The 15,988-nt window shown below is 39.8% G+C and overlaps 1 protein-coding gene across 12 annotated transcripts in view; it reads right to left on the bottom strand.

Annotated features, from left to right (window-relative positions):
* The window catches only part of KMT2C (lysine methyltransferase 2C), a 175,521-nt gene that overhangs the window by 46,091 nt on the left and 113,442 nt on the right, over positions 1-15,988 (bottom strand). For 10 of the 12 annotated variants that reach the window (XM_035129359.3, XM_035129372.3, XM_060280917.2 and 7 more), the window contains 8 exons: positions 13,807-13,872; positions 12,504-12,716; positions 10,264-10,392; positions 7,148-7,267; positions 5,202-5,332; positions 4,062-4,248; positions 2,075-2,173; positions 1,670-1,717 (listed from right to left, as the gene is read on the bottom strand). In XM_035129359.3, coding sequence (XP_034985250.3) covers positions 1,670-1,717; positions 2,075-2,173; positions 4,062-4,248; positions 5,202-5,332; positions 7,148-7,267; positions 10,264-10,392; positions 12,504-12,716; positions 13,807-13,872 — 993 coding nt within the window. The remainder of the gene's footprint in view (positions 1-1,669; positions 1,718-2,074; positions 2,174-4,061; positions 4,249-5,201; positions 5,333-7,147; positions 7,268-10,263; positions 10,393-12,503; positions 12,717-13,806; positions 13,873-15,988) is intronic. The other 2 variants (XM_060280919.2, XM_060280918.2) reach the window with 2 other exon arrangements.

Genomic DNA, 15,988 nt, shown 5'->3' with positions numbered 1-15,988 from the left:
TTTAACATTCAGTAACAATGATACTATGAAAGTACAAATACAGCATAAAACAGTTGCTGAGAATAGAAACAGCTGAAAGCTGAAAGAGAATAAAAAGTATAGGAAAATAAAAAAAGATATTTGCCTGGCACCAAAATGACACCAAGGCAAGTGTAGGTGAGCACCCTAGGGAGGTCCATCCATAGCTGGGGTGCTACTACTGTAAAGGCCCCTCTCTCCCTTAGCCACTTGCCCATCTCACTTGTAAGGGGCACTTGAGTAAGGTCTAGATGGAGAATTATTCAGGAGCCCTGGTTTTAAGTTATGAAGGGTCTTAAAGTTCAAAATTGTCATCTTGAATTAAGCCTGGAAAGGACTATGAGCCAGTGAACAGGATTAAGCACTGTGAAATCATTTATATTACTCAGTACACCCCAAAGAGTTCCAAAGAGTCCACACACCCCTGACCACTGAAGCCTCCCAAAGTTGTGTGAGAGAGGAGATAGATTAGAGTGGGTTTCCCACCTTCTTCTCCTTCCACATGATTTGCCCCTGGCACAGGTCCTCCTTCCTCCCCAATGAAAAAAGCAAGGCTATCTCTGGACCAAATGGGTGTGCTGGACACGACCCTTGGCTAATCTGCATTAACTGTGGCATCCAAATCATGGCAGTTGTGAGCGGCTCTTATCTTAGAAGAGCCTTGCAAACATGTCAAGGCATGCTTTTGAGGATTTGTTCACATGTCCTACTGTGCCAAACTGCAGAAGGCCTGAACCACTTGGAGAAGCTCTGTTGAATGATGAATAATTATACTAGACTTGTTCCTGTTATCACACACACCAATGAGAGGTGGAATTAAGTATTTCCTCATGTTGGATTGGTTAGTGAACACAGAGAACAGTATATTGTTCAGTAGCACATGGTAATGGTTGCTGAAGCTCAACTGAGTGAGTTTTAGTCAACTTGTCTCAAGGGGATCTAAAGCCCAGGCTATCTAGGTTATTTATGACCGCTCTGTCTTCTTGTGGGTTACTCCTGATGGGTGATATAGGCATTGGGAGTGGTGTTGTGTAGGACATTAGAATGAGGTGACTGAGAATTTCCAGTCTAAGAATGATAGAATTCTTGGAATTCTACATACAAATGTTACTTAATATGGGTTAGTATCATAAACACACTTAACTTATAGCACTCACCACTTAGTAATAATACTTAAAAAGATAATAGTTTATATAATCTTTAAAAATAATGACTCCAACCTTATGTTTTATGCTTGACAAAGTTGCAGTGTCCATCCAGGGCCAAATTAAAATCTGATATTAACTTTTTATTCATGCTTTTCATAATATGACAAACTAAATTAAAAACAAGTCTATCACTGTGGTGCTCTATTAAGCATACTTAAATAGTTCAAAAGGAAGAAAACGTGTTACTTTGTACTGTGAAAGGCACACACACATATCCAGTTATTCACAACATTTTAAAACAAAATTCTGAAACACTACTAGGTGCACTGCACAGGCAGGTATTTAACATTGCACAAGACTCTGCACACAGAGATAGTGAAACATGAAAGCATTTTTAGTGACATGGAATATATTTACACATGCAAAAATAAAAAAAATCAGCCGAAACCACTAGGAAAGATGACTACTTCTAACCATGAATCACCCACTGTTTGTTTCCTTACCAAAAGGGGAGGATGAGCTCTCAACCTGGAAAGTGCATAAATCAAGACCTACAAGATCCAAACCAGATAAAATGGATGATTATAACAAGAAAGAAAGAAAAAGAGAGGCTGAAAAAGCAAGAAAGAATATAAACCAAAAGTATATACAGCTGCATGCTAAAATAGTACATGGGAATGCCAGACACCAACAAGATTTTTAAAAGTTATCCCCACATCAATAAAGTGCAAAGTAAAATAAAGTGCAGATTTACTGATCAAAGCAAGAAGTATGAAAGAGTCCTTTGTTTGCTGAAGCATACTTATGGTATAACAAGTACATATATAAATAGTTGCATAATACCATGAACAGCATGATTTTATAAATCAGTCAGATTTCACAAAACCAACAAGAACTTATACATGTACCTGAATGATCCCCAGATTTCACTAAATCATCAGAAAGAATTCCAAGTATGTCATCATCAGTGCTCAGCACAAGGGCAGCTAATGGGTCATCCGAGGTACCTACAGAAAACAGGTACTTTACACATTGAGCTTATCCACATTTACCTTTTACCCTGCTCTTTCAAGGCAGAGGTCTGCGCTTTAAAGCTCCGTGCCTGAGTGTGTTTTGGTTGGTCTTTTTGCCCTGAGCTTTCCCTGCAATAACCCTTCTTTAAAGCCAAATTGGAGCAAATGTCAATTTGGGTTTTCAGTGGATTGACATTTGTTTTGATTGGACTTTTCAGGGCCGGCTCTACATAGACCCCCAGTGGCGCAGTGCACCACGGCGGGGGGCTGGTAAGCTGGGCGCCAGCCTGGCAAGGAGGGCGCTGCGCGGCAAAGCCGTGCAGAAACCAATTGCACCCTGCGAGGGCGGGGCGGGCGGCGGAGCGATCTCCGCCCCTCAGCACCAGGGCGCGCGATCTGCTCAAGACGGCCCTGGGACTTTTAAAGAGTGGGTTTTTGACCCCGGGGGAAAGCTGTGGAGCAATAAAAAATGGAGGACACTTGAACACAGCACTTTATATCACAGTCCTTGCCTAGAAAGAGTGAAAGCAAGGTCAGTGTGGAAAAGCCCTTAAATCATAACAACTGTGATTCCCCCCCCCAGTTATTTATCCATTTGTTCTGAGCTCAAGGGTTTTTAAAAAAGTATTATTTTGAGTATCTGTTTCTCCAATCAGATACCTATTTTCTCTTTATGAAAAGGAGGCTTGAATGTTCCTTTTAAACAGAAAGCTCCAATTTAAGTAAACAGTTGAAACACCATTTAACACTTTGGCAAATGGCCTACAATGACTTAAACCAGGGCAAGAAATTGGCAGGTCATGGGTAGGATACAGCCCACCCACAGCACCCCCCTCATCCCCCGCTATCCCTACAGATTTTAGGCTTGAAAAAAAGCCTCCTATTTGGAGCCCATAGAATCCCTTTTCCAAGCTAAATTACAGTGCAGGGGGCCATGGGGGAGGGGAGGGAATCACAGCTGTGATCCTCTTCTGGAAACAACCTCCACTGTAATTAGGCTTGAAAACAGCCTTACCAGTGGAAGGCTTTACTCAAGCCTAATTGCTATGGGTGCGGGGATGGATTTCACAAAGGGGGCAGCTAGGAAGGGAAGGGTTAACCATGCAATCTCTGTGAGGATCACCCTCTTTGGCAATTAAAACTGATAAGGCCTATTTGTGTGTATGTGTGAAAAAGAGTGAGATCCTGCATATATGTATGTGTGCGCAGCATAATTATGTGGTGTGTGCAGTACATTTATGTGGGCACACCAGCTCCTGCAGTACTTTAGGCCCATGCACTTTTGTTTTGGCCTTACTCACCACTGGCATGTAGATGCCGGAAAGTGGCCTGTGGCTGAAAAATGTCCTCACCCCTGGTGTTGAAACAGCTTGGATCCATATAACACCTTCCCCATATAATAAACATAGACTGTAATGTCAACCACTGGTGTCCTGGCCCAGGCTTCATAATGGGGTCCTATGTTTGGTTTTATACCATCTGCACTCCAGCAATTTTCTGAACTGCTTCAGAAACATGAGCTCTTTGGTAAATCATGGGGATTCTTGTCACTATAATGAGAGCGTATACTCAAGAGCCACTGTCCAATTGCTGCCATCTGCTTGCTGACAAGACAATGTAGCTATCAGATTTAAGTACAATTTCACCCCTTCCAACAGTGTTGGAAACCTATAGGAACTGTAAACTGCCAGAAGGGCCATAGTTCAGCAGTAGAGAACACATTTACTGAGAATACTAATTAATAAGATAGCTAAGGAAATTATTCAAAATACTTTCCCTAACCACTGTTCTTCTACCAATCCACCCAAAATTCCTGCCTTTAAGAACTCTGCTCTTCAAGTAGCCCTTACCAAAAGAAACAAAAACATACAAGATGGTGTACCTTGTATTCCAGATTTTGATGGAGCTGGAGTGGAAGTTGAGCTAAGAAGTGGATCTGAAGATGGATCTAGGAAATTTGTGTTCAAATTTGCTTTGCAAGAAATGTTAAGGCTCTCTTCACATAAATTATCTAAACTTGGTTTCCTTTGTCTACTGGTATCTAGGAGGTCTTTTCCAAAGAAGGCTTCCTACAATTAAAAACAAACACATTCCTCACATTTGAGCATTGGAACACAAAACCAAAAACTGATTTCTTTACATACAAAACTATTGTTCACCCAATTTAGTTCATTCTAATGTTAACTTTGTGGCTAGAACATAGTAAAATTAAACTCAACACAAATGACTAATTTTTTCTGTAAAGTTCTTGGAAGTTAATTCATCGCCCTTTACTTCCTATTCAAATACTTGTATCCTATGTAAAAAGAAGAAACATTTCCAATTTGGGGCAATTCTCCCCTCACTCAACAGTTCCCCATACCCATCCAAGGTTGTTCAGGAAGCCTTCTCACCCCTTGGATAAGCCTTTTGGAGTACAGAGATAGCTGCTAGAGAGAAAAGTAGATTGGGAATTTTTCTTCTGTGAACTTGGTTCAATTCACCTATCTTAGCATACAAGCTAGGTAATATATGGTGAAAAGAATTAAGTTCTCCATATTGCTCCATATTGCAGTGCAAGACAGGAGTGCCTGGCGTGCTATGGTCCATGGGGTCACGAAGAGTCGGACACGACTAAACGACTAAACAACAACAACAAATATTGCTCCATACTGCTGAAAAAATAGCCTCTGTTTATATCAGTATACAAAATTAAATCCTCCTAGCAAGGGCAAACTATTTTCAACTGAAGCATCTATATCAACATTAATACAGACATTTGGGTAATGTCTGAATAACATTCTATTGTTTTTGTTGAAAAAAAACGAAACAGGAAAATTAGAAGGAAATGTGTAATTTATGTTTTAATGCTTAATAGCAAAAGGAGGCTGTTGAAACGATCTCTTTATGCAAAATCAACTTAGAGTGATAATGAATTACACAACTGGAAAGCAAATGTTTGTGTTTTACACCGATTAAGAGTTTATTCAATATATGCAAATGCTAATCTTAAGCAGCACACTATGCATAGCAATGACTATACCTGCAGGTATGCTGGGAAGATTTCTTCAAGCTTGTTTTTCTTCTTCCTGTAACGCTTTTTAATTTTTTCTGTATTCTCTGAAACAGGAGTAGTTTCATCAACGGGTGTATCTAGTAGCTGTTCACTCCAACCTAACAATAACAATCATGCATAATAACAAATTTACTTATAACTCTTGCCCACTCTTGAGGTACTGCCCCACCCTGTTTAGCATCTGTACATCTCCTTAGTTTAAACAGCAATATTATAAAAATTACAATAATGCAGAACTGCAGAGATGGACGAATTAGCGAATGATGCGTAATGTTTTCTTAAGGTATTCAGAGATGCTAAGTGAAACGAAACAAAATCTACAAAATTATTACTGGGCTGAATTGAGATAACTGTGAAATAACTGCATTCGAGGAAGATAGGGAATGGTTTTTCTTCAACAGAAAATGAATACTGAATACTGTATACCAGGGACGTCCAACTCCCAAGAGTCTGTGATCTACAAAAACCTGTTGGATATCCCTGCTATATACTGTAGATTGCATATCTGTATTTGTATATATTTTAGTAACAAAGTCTCACAAGTGACAAGTGCTATTTTTAAACAAATAAAATTTGTTACTGAATTAAACCTCTTAAAAGGATGTTTCATTTAGGTGCTTTCATTAATTCTCATTATATTATCATTTTATATTAGCAGGATTGTTATTTTTCTCTTGTCAACCAAATGATACTGTGCACAAAGTTATTCAGCTACTGAAGTGACACTTAAATACATTTAGCATCTTTTCAAGTGTTAAGGAAATGTCTGCAGTGTGTCAAGATATGGAACCTACACATTACCACCTACGTTATGAAAAGCATCAGGAGAGATTTCTAAAAGATTGAGGGGAATTCCTACTTTTGATGAGCATTATTAGGTAATTGAACAAGTCAGTTATAGGTAAATCAATATAATCAATCCAACTGCAATATCATCCACTCTGCAGTTACTGTCCATTCCTAAACAAAGCTATGGTAAGATAGCATTTCATTAACATTGCCTTCATAATGATGCAACCTATTGAGACAAGACCCAAACTCCAAATTATTGATTAAGGTAAAATCCCCGGTTCTAAACAGAGCATAAAAAGCACTGGAGTTTGTGTACATGTTATGTAAGGAGGCATTTAACCAGGTTAAACTAATTTATCAAGAGCAGATGCGATCACTACAATTTTTTAAAAGGTTGAACTGCAAGAAACCCATTTGTCGGTTTTCCCTCAACACTACTACATTACCTGTAGCCACCTCCTGACAGGCAATTTTGAGTATAAATGGGCAACATGAGACAGTGTGAACAGATGGCAGAAACAAGGTGAGATGGGTGGGTGAGCAAGCAGTTGTAGGTAGGTGGAGAAGAGTTTTATTTGGCCCACAATTTAAGTAAACTGACCTAATTCACACAGATCAGAATGCAGTTATCCTTCCTCTGAATTTCACAATACAGGTTTTTTTGCTTAAAAACATACTGAAGTATGTAATTTAGGATAAAATATTTATAGAAATGCATACATTGAAATAAAATGTTTATTTCAATATGTATTTTGCAGTAAAATACTGCAAAAATTATTTAAATAAAAATTAAATGAAAAAAAATCATAGTTTTTTTTTTAAATCCACAGATTAATGCACAAATGGTATGGAACAGGCTTAAGAATAAACACATGCAAAATTAATATGACCTGCTCAGGACAGGCACTTTTAAAATGATGCTTCAGGAATAAGTAGGTGCTATGGGAAGTGCTGAAAATACAGATGTGGAGAAAAACAGTAGTTAATTAAAAAAATGCATTATAATGAATCTTAACAATATAATGCTCCTATATTGGAGTACATGTTGCTATAGTGACAGATAATTTAACATAACTATCAGTGTCACATTTAAGTGGTTGATTCACATAATTAGTACCCACTTTCATCTCTGCTGGGTATCTGCTCAGATACAGAGCCAGAGGAGTCCTTCCTTGAAAGAGATCGTTTTGTTTTTCCTTGTCCTGTACGACTCCGCTGACGTACCATAAATCCACCAATGCCTGTAAAAAACACACACATAATACACCTTGAATTTATTCGAATTAGGAAAACATACTTGGATTTCACCTTTTTGTAGATTCACAAACACTAAAGTCCACTTAAGTATAAAATTGGAAGTGGATACACAGTACATATTTAGTAAGCATCTGGCTCTACAACATAATACAAGAGGTGGTCATGCAATTTGTTTTACACTACCAGAACAGGTGTCCAGGAGCTTTGAGTAATCCAGATGGTCCTGAGATGTATATGTAATGAAAATGATGCACCAGTGCCTCACTTACTATAGCAGGGATAGTGAACCCTTGATCCATGGGCAGCAAGCCATGGCCAACTGCCCCACACCTGATGTCATATGTGAAAACAAGTGAGAGTCTTAAAGTGTTTCCAATTATTCTTTGGCAAGGGAGGCTTGCTGTCAGTGCTAATCAGCAGTGACAATAAGCTTTCAAGAATCAACTAACTGCTACAGAGTTCCCCATCAGAAAAGCATCTGCCAAAAACCCAATGACTATAGACCAACACAGGAAGAATATGATGTCTATCTAGGAAATTTAACCATATGGAATATGGAAGGGTGAAATAGAATGTCCTTTCATTCTTGCTGAGAAAGATAATTTACTGTGTAAGACATTAGGTAGAAGTACAGATGGGAGAGTTAGGACCAAACTGATTTCACAACCATGTTTAGACCTACTGATTCCTTGTGGAACATGCAAAATTCCCTCATTAGAGAGTCTAATTTGAAACGTTTGGATTATGTTGTTGTGACAAGGAAAACAATATTCCAGGAAAGCTCTCTTAGGGTAAAGGGAAAGGTAAAGGGACCCCTGACCTTTAGGTCCAGTCATGACCAACTCTGGGGTTGGGGCGCTCATCTCGCTTTATTGGCCAAGGGAGCCGGTGTACAGCCAACTCTTAGGGTACTGTCTGACAAAAGTTTAAAGAGGATATCTTGTATGACAAGGTTGCGGTTTCACATTTAGAAACAATGCCCTGGAGGTGCATTGTCCCACCTGCTTACACTCTGGAGGCAAAGGTAAGCTGCCAAGGAACTTCACACCCTTGGAGCTGAAGTTAGATAAGAAGGAAATGGATAGTGATGTGAATCATAAATGAAGTGGAGACAATTCCTGTGCCCTGGAAGAATCACAACATGGAAGTATGTCTCTATAAGATTAATAAAAACTGCAAGTCAGATGGATATGACTGTTTCCACAGGATGACATTTCACAACCTGTTTGAAGGTCACGCATCAACATCAGAAGGAAAATAGTGAAAGAATTAAGAAGAAAAAAACACTCAACTGCCAAAGAACAGAGAGAGCCAGGAAGAACTAATTGCTTTCACCAGGCAGGAGAGAGAAAACTGATGAAGATTCACTCCACCTCCCACAATTCTGCTCTCCTGCCTTCATCATACCGCATGATCATAACCCAACCCAGTTAACCCTTCCTAAACCAACTGAAATGGGGAATTTGTTGAAGAGATGAATTTATGTTGTGAACTGCCCTGTAATCTTCAGATGAAAGGCAATATACAAATATAATAAATAATTATGATGAATTAAGGAAGGCTACTCTGGTAGGGAAGAACTAAGGCTGCTCACCTTTGGGAATCTTGAGCTGCAGAGTATGAAGAACAAATTATCTCTCAATATAGTCACGGAAAAAGCATATATTCATTGTCTCTCCCCCTTCTGAACAAGAGATTCTGTCTCAGAAGCAACATAACATGGGGCTGATAGATATTTAAAGTATGAACACTCATGTTCAACCCAGTTCTGAACAACAGGGATCCAAAAAAAATGCAGAGACTCTATAGCAAGAAACAAGATTTTTGTGGATCTGCAGCTGTTAAGTGGAAAGATGGTTCACCTGTGGAGGAATACTGCATTTTCTACTTGCTATCTTTCAGGTCAGGTCACACAAGTTATTTGAACTACACATGCCATGGTGTGGAGTGATCAGTTGACCCTCCTCTTCAAAGTTGCACTAGAGTAAGCAGAGGCACTATCTTCTTAGGAGGATTGAGGAGGTGTGTGCACGATGCCATGGGTGTCATCTGTGCGACCCTGCGAGGAACTAGGAGGCGGAGCCAAATGCCCCCTGAATATTGAGGGGGCTCAACCCTCTCAAAAATACTTTTTTGGGGGAGGCAAAACTGCCTCAGCCCCTAGGAGTTGGCGAACATGAAAGCAACTTCCCTGTGTCAGGGAGAGAATGCTCTCATGTCTCAGGCAGTGCACCGTAGGTGGGATGCTGCAGTGAAACAAGGACATCCCTACTCACCTATCTATAATGAAAAGAGAAGTGAAAAAACAACAAGAAAAAGGGAGTAACAAGAAATAAGACCTGTAAATGGGCAGAATAAAATTAATTGTACAGAATAAGCATAGAAGTGCTCCCTAACAGGGAGGAGCAGATGGAGGAAAGGAACCCTCTAATAGTCATTCCATCCCTTGAATTCCAACTTCACTGTCAAAACTAGTGTCCCCCTTCCTGATACAAACTGTCTAGAGTTATTAGACTTTGCACATGCACTGGGGCAGAAAATAAATTTCTTTTAACTGCTATGGTAGTTATTTGCTTTAATGAAAGGTGCTCTAACAGCACCGCCAAGATAGTGTTATGGGGAGATAGTGTGTGCGCACATATACATTTTCCTGTCTTATACAGTGGAGGCAATCCACTCAGAACAGCAGGCCACCTATCAGGTTTAATGATCCAATGGCAAGTTTCAATACAAAATTCGTACTTAAGAGAATGATAAGGGTAGTTCTCCTGTTTGGCAACAATGGAACACCATTCTTTAGAATCAGAAAGGAAATAAATTGGGAAAGGAAAGGAAGCTGTAATATACAACAAACAGGGAAGTGTTAATTCTCAGCAAAATCTTATTTAGTCAATCAAGTTTGTAAGTTAAAAGATTTTTTACATATAGATAATAAATATAAACCTAATGAATATGCAAACATCTGGAGCATGTACTCTACCAGGTCTGTATGGTTTTCTCTTTCTCTTTTTAATCCCCTCTGTTCCTTCTACTGCCTTAGGATCATCATCTGCAGGCTCCCGTTCAGGGCTTGTATCAGATTTTCCCTCACAGTCCATGAGATCTCCTTCTGAATTTAAAAACACACACACACATAAAACAATTATAAAGTAAAATTCATAGGAAGTTATCATTTTCTCTTACAGAATTCTGCCTCACCTCTCAGGAAAATGCTTCCTAAGGTATGTAATGGCATATATAAAATAATGAGCATAATAAAATCACACACAATTTTAAATGACAGCACACTGAAGTAGTAGTAGTAGTAGTAGTAGTAGCAAAAACGGACTCTGCTAAAATCAAATGCTGGGAAAAGACAGAAGGTATAAATGCTACTAGGGATGGTGACTGACACGCAGAGAAAGGTGTGGAATTTCAGAGGCAGGATGCCATAACTGAAAAGGCCCTGTTTGCCACCCAATGCACCTCTGAAGGTGGGTTAGGGGGTGCACTGAGCAGAGCTTCCAAGGTCAAGTAGTTATTCTAAGTCTGCGGGGACTGGGTCATCTAAGGTTCATCCAGTTTGAATGTCATTAGGACATGTGTACTTGTGCCCAGGTCCCATTTCTTCAACCTGAGTAGCAGCTGGCAGTCAGTAAAAGTTGCTAAAGGGTACTAAAGTTATGGAAGACAGCTGGGCATCCAGTTTAGGGAAGTTTTTAATGTTTGATGTTTTATCATGTTTTTATTCTGCTGGGAGCCGCCCAGAGTGGCTGGGGAAACCCAGCCAGATGGGTGGGGTATTATTATTACAGTGGTACCTCGGTTTATGAACACAATTGGTTCCGGAAGTCTGTTCATAAACCGAAGCGTTCATAAACCGAAGCGAACTTTCCTATTGAAAGTAATGGAAAGTGGATTAATCCGTTCCAGACGATGAAAAACACCCCCCTAAAGCAGCAATTTTACATGAATTTTACTGTCTAATAAGACCATTGATCCATAAAATGAAGGCAATAATTAATGTACTGTAATGTAAAATAAATAAGATGGTACAGTATTGTAAAAAAAAAATCAAATATTTTTTCTTTCTTACTTGAACTCACAGAGCCATCATGGGATCTGCGACTGGGGCGCAGCCACGGAAGCACCACATGGCTCCGGGAAGAGAGATGATTCACGATGAGCTGCTGCCTCTCCATGGAGTGGGAAGGAAGGGGAGCCGCTGAAGCGTTGGGGGGATTTTGCTGAGGGGAGGAGGAAGGGGAAAGCAAAGAGGACTCGGCTGTGGGTGAAGGCGCTGAGTCTCTCGGGCCCAAGAGACTCAGCGCCTTCACCCACAGCCAAGTACTCTTTGCTTTCCCCTTCCTCCTCCCCTCAGCAAAATCCCCCCAACGCTTCAGCGGCTCCCCTTCCTTCCCGCTCCATGGAGAAGCGGCAGCTCATTGTCAATCATCTCTCTTCCCAGAGCCATGGGAGCGCTTCTGTGGCTGCGCCCCAGTCGCGGAAGCGCTCCCATGGCTCCACGAAGGCCATCGGAAACCTCGGAAACCTCAGTTTACTTATTTCCGGTTTATAATCGTTCGTAAACCGAAAATTTGTAAACCGGGGTGTTCGTAAACCGGGGTTCCACTGTATTATTAATTAAACAGCACCTAATACACCTGTACTCATAAGCAGGCACTTATCATACTAATGAATAGCAATATTGCTGGGTATTTGATTACGTGGGTTTCATTATGCAAGTCTTCTTTCTACTATGTGTCACTAAGTATTGTATTAGTCAGGTATTTCTCACGAAAGTTAAAATCCATTCATGACCTATGTATCTCCTTATATAACATCACCATCGTGAAAGTCTAACATCCCTTTGCTAATAAAGGTACTGGGAATTAATTACTTATGTCATAGCACTTACACCAACATGGAAGGGCTCCAGATGCAGTGGTGGAGTACATGTTTTACATGCAAAAGGTTGCTAAAGCCACAGATAGGCAGAGCAGGCAACCAAAGAGTTATATATACAGTAGTTGGAAGGTTTCTTGGAGATAATCTAGTCCACACCTCTGCTACATGTAGATCTATAACATTCTGTCTACTGAAGGGCAAAATTTCTAGTTCTATTCTGGAAGACCTGAAATACTGAAAACCCCAACTGCCTCAATATCCTCCTACAACCCATGTCCTTCTGTAAACTGCTTCTATTGTTAACAGTGACATACAGCACAAAGCAACAATTACCTCTACTGTCATCCATCTCGCCATCCCTTGAGTGTTCTGATTGGATGTCAGGCAGGGTCTGGAGTACAGCCACACTATTCTGGTTTATAATCTTCAACTTGAGCTTTGGCTTTGTCCGTTTTCTTCTTGGTACAACAGCACTGAGGCTCTGTAACTGAGACATCCCTGTTTCTGTCAGACAGACTCCATCCTGAGTGTATGTCTTCGGTGGGTCTATGAAATTTGCATGAACCATAACAGGAATACACAACTTTAATAACCTTAGCTTACAAGCATTGTATAGCTGTACCCCCCCAAAAAAACTTTAAGGAACTTGCAATTAACATACTGCTAACAATTACATCCATTGTAACATCAGAACAAATAAATAAATAAATAAATAAATGAGCAGAACTATTTCTGAGGTAAATCAACACTGGTTCAGAATAATACAGTTTTTTCCATTGATATATTATTTATTCCAAATGAGTGGTTCACATGTCATGCTAAACTCAACCATGGTTTAGCAAAAGTGTGTGGGTTCCCAGAGTCTGGGAACAATCCTCCCTGATTGTTTTACTGCTGCACCATGCTGAACTAAGCCGTGACATCTGGATCTGGGCTTCAAGTTTTGCTTTTTCCAGACTAACCATGAGCTCTAACCAAGGTCTGTCCTGTGGTTTATTGTTTTTTTTCCAGGACAGCCTGGGTTCAGATAGCACACTAAGCCAAACTATGGCTTCACTCAAGTGTGGCGAGTGAATTACCAGGGATGAAACAGCAATGAGCTCCTCCCTGGAAGCCTACATGGTCCTGCTAAGCCTAAATTTGGATTAGCATGAAATGCAAACCAGACTATTGTTTCTTTACAGTTTTCTTGATAGCTTCCTGCAGATATTTATTCATGGTATCACCATAGCATAGCTACATTGACCCTGCAAAAGTTCTACTCAAACTGAGTCCAAGGAAAACCCCATAAAGGCTGTTCCATAAGCAATTTATAGCAGTGCTCATGTTAATGGAGAAAAGGTAACAAATAAATGAAATCCAGAAAAAACCCACCCACTAAAATGTCCCATTTCAGCCCTGTTTTTGGCTCACTTTAGGGATTTACTTAAACAAAAAATCTGCCTGTTCCATAAATTTTGAAGAGCAGTTGCATGTTCAAAAAAAATAACATTTATAAGCACACACTTTTAGTAAGAGGCAATATGATGACAAAAGATAAAAAGAACTAAGAAACATATTGACACAATGTAGAACTTATTTCTAGGTTAAGCAATAACCATGTTAGGGGGAAGAAATAAAGAATTTTAAAAGTTACCAAATTCCTTTGCTTTTGTTATAATTTGAGTGGCAACTGATGGTTCACAGCATTCAGAGGAAGGCACTGAAAGACAAAAATTGAAATTGGCTTTGAGTCCTGGAATACCTGCTCCCTGCCTTGCAGGCCTTTTCCACATGGCAGTCCCCTAATTGACTCCAGCTACAAAAGCTGAGGTTGCTGAAGAAGCCAGATATCATCTTGTCTGTCTCAGTGCAGACCCAGGTCATCAAGTCTGAGCTTCCACAGCTGCCACCACCCGCCATAAACCACCATTGGCAGAACTGGCAACAACAACACCAGATATGTTCTATGCTTATAATAGTATTTTATTCTCTTGTAAACTATGCTACTTAAAATGTGCATTTTATATTGGACTTCCTTTAGTAATGTTTTATGTTAGTAATGTTTTAGTTTGAAATCTTTTAATATAATATTGTAGTTTCCTGTTAATTATATTGCTTTGGCTGTGCACCCTATATTAAGGTTACCAGATTTTTTTCAATTAATCTGGGGAAACTTTTCAACTCCAATGGATTCTGTATGGGGACTGATTTGTAAATCAGGGGACTGTCCCCGGGAAACGGGGACGTCTGGTAACCTTACCCTATATTTGACTTTCTTCAGTAATATTTTATTATAGATTGCTTTATTTGATGTTTTAATGTAGTGTAAACTGCAGGTGGCACTATGGTCTAAACCACAGAGCCTAGGAGCTTGCTGATAGGAAGGTCAGCAGTTCGAATCCCCACGACAGGGTGAGCTCCTGTTGCTCGGTCCCAGCTCCTGCCAACCTAGCAGTTCGAAAACACGTCAAAGTGCAAGTAGATAAATAGGCACCGCTGCGGCGGGAAGGTAAACAGTGTTTCTGTGTGCTGCTCTGGTTTCGCCAGAAGCGGCTTAGTCATGCTGGCTACATGACCTGGAAGTTGTCTGCGGACAAACGCCAGCTCCCTCGGCCTATAGAGCGAGATGAGCGCGCAACCCCAGAGTTGTTCGCTACTGGACCTAATGGTCAAGGATACCTTTACCTTTAAACCACTTTAAGATTTTTCCCCTTAAAATAAAGCGGTATAGAAATGAAATGAATAATGATGATGATGTTGCTTGTATTAAAATATATACAGTAATCCTCTATAACTATAGTTTTTGATGTTGGTGTCATTTCTAATCATCTGCAAGTCTCTTGTGCTCATTACTTCAGGCATGTCAGAAGTGCATTTTTAAATTTTTGAACAATTGAATTTTTTTTGGCTAATAAATTTCAGTTGACATTCACTGTTACCAGGAATACAATGGAAGGCTGAATATACAAATTAAAAACAACTATGTGCTAATAGTGTGTTGAAGAAATACTTATATTTCTGGAAGCACTAGGCACAATCTAAAGAACATTAATTCCATAACAGCTCTCACTGAAAGCAGTAAAGCTTACAGCCTAATTCCATGCATGCATACCTGCAAGTTATTTTTTCCTGACCTGTTTTTACCCACAGCACCAGAACACTCTGCCAAGGCCCCTATGCCCGCAATTTCTTACTAATATACTCAAGGATCTCTGGCAACATGACTGCTGACTCTCTGGTGGGTCTTCCTCTCTGCTGGTAGAGTGGCACTTACACAACTTCCAAGGGACCCTCAGTTGGCCTTTGGCTGGTTTTAAGATTGCTCCCTTAAATCAAGCCTTTCTCCGGGTCGTGAGAGAAAGCACAATGTACCATTTGTCCCTTTCAACAATAGCATTCATTTATTTCATTTCTTTGTATGCACAGCCTGCTCCATCTTGAAAAATCTAGGCAGGTATCAATTAATTTTTTTAAAATGTAAACAATGCCTTTAAAATAAAATGAAAATCTAATTTGATGTAAACCTGAGCAAGTTTATTTTTTAATGGTGTGGGAAACAACATTCCATAGAGGTTAAAGCCTGGATAATTTGAGAGACGGGGGGATGGAAAGGCATAAGCACATTTGGGAAGCCAAAGAGGCAGCAGTCCCATTTGACTTAGAAATAGCTAATTAAGACAAACCATGATAATTTCAGAATTAACTAGAAAGAAATAGTATGGACAGACAGTGATTTGGATGTAGCAGCTGGCAGATTAACATATGAAGAAAACAAGAAATATAAGTTAGTTTAAAGATCAATGACACAATCTGCCAAGTGTTCCTGCTGGGCAACC

The sequence above is a fragment of the Zootoca vivipara genome, chromosome 11 (assembly GCF_965207765.1).
Source record: "Zootoca vivipara chromosome 11, rZooViv2.hap1.1, whole genome shotgun sequence".
Classification (NCBI taxonomy): Eukaryota; Metazoa; Chordata; class Lepidosauria; order Squamata; family Lacertidae; genus Zootoca; species Zootoca vivipara.
Note: the sequence above shows the minus strand (reverse complement) of the source record. Positions and strands in the feature narration are given on the sequence as shown.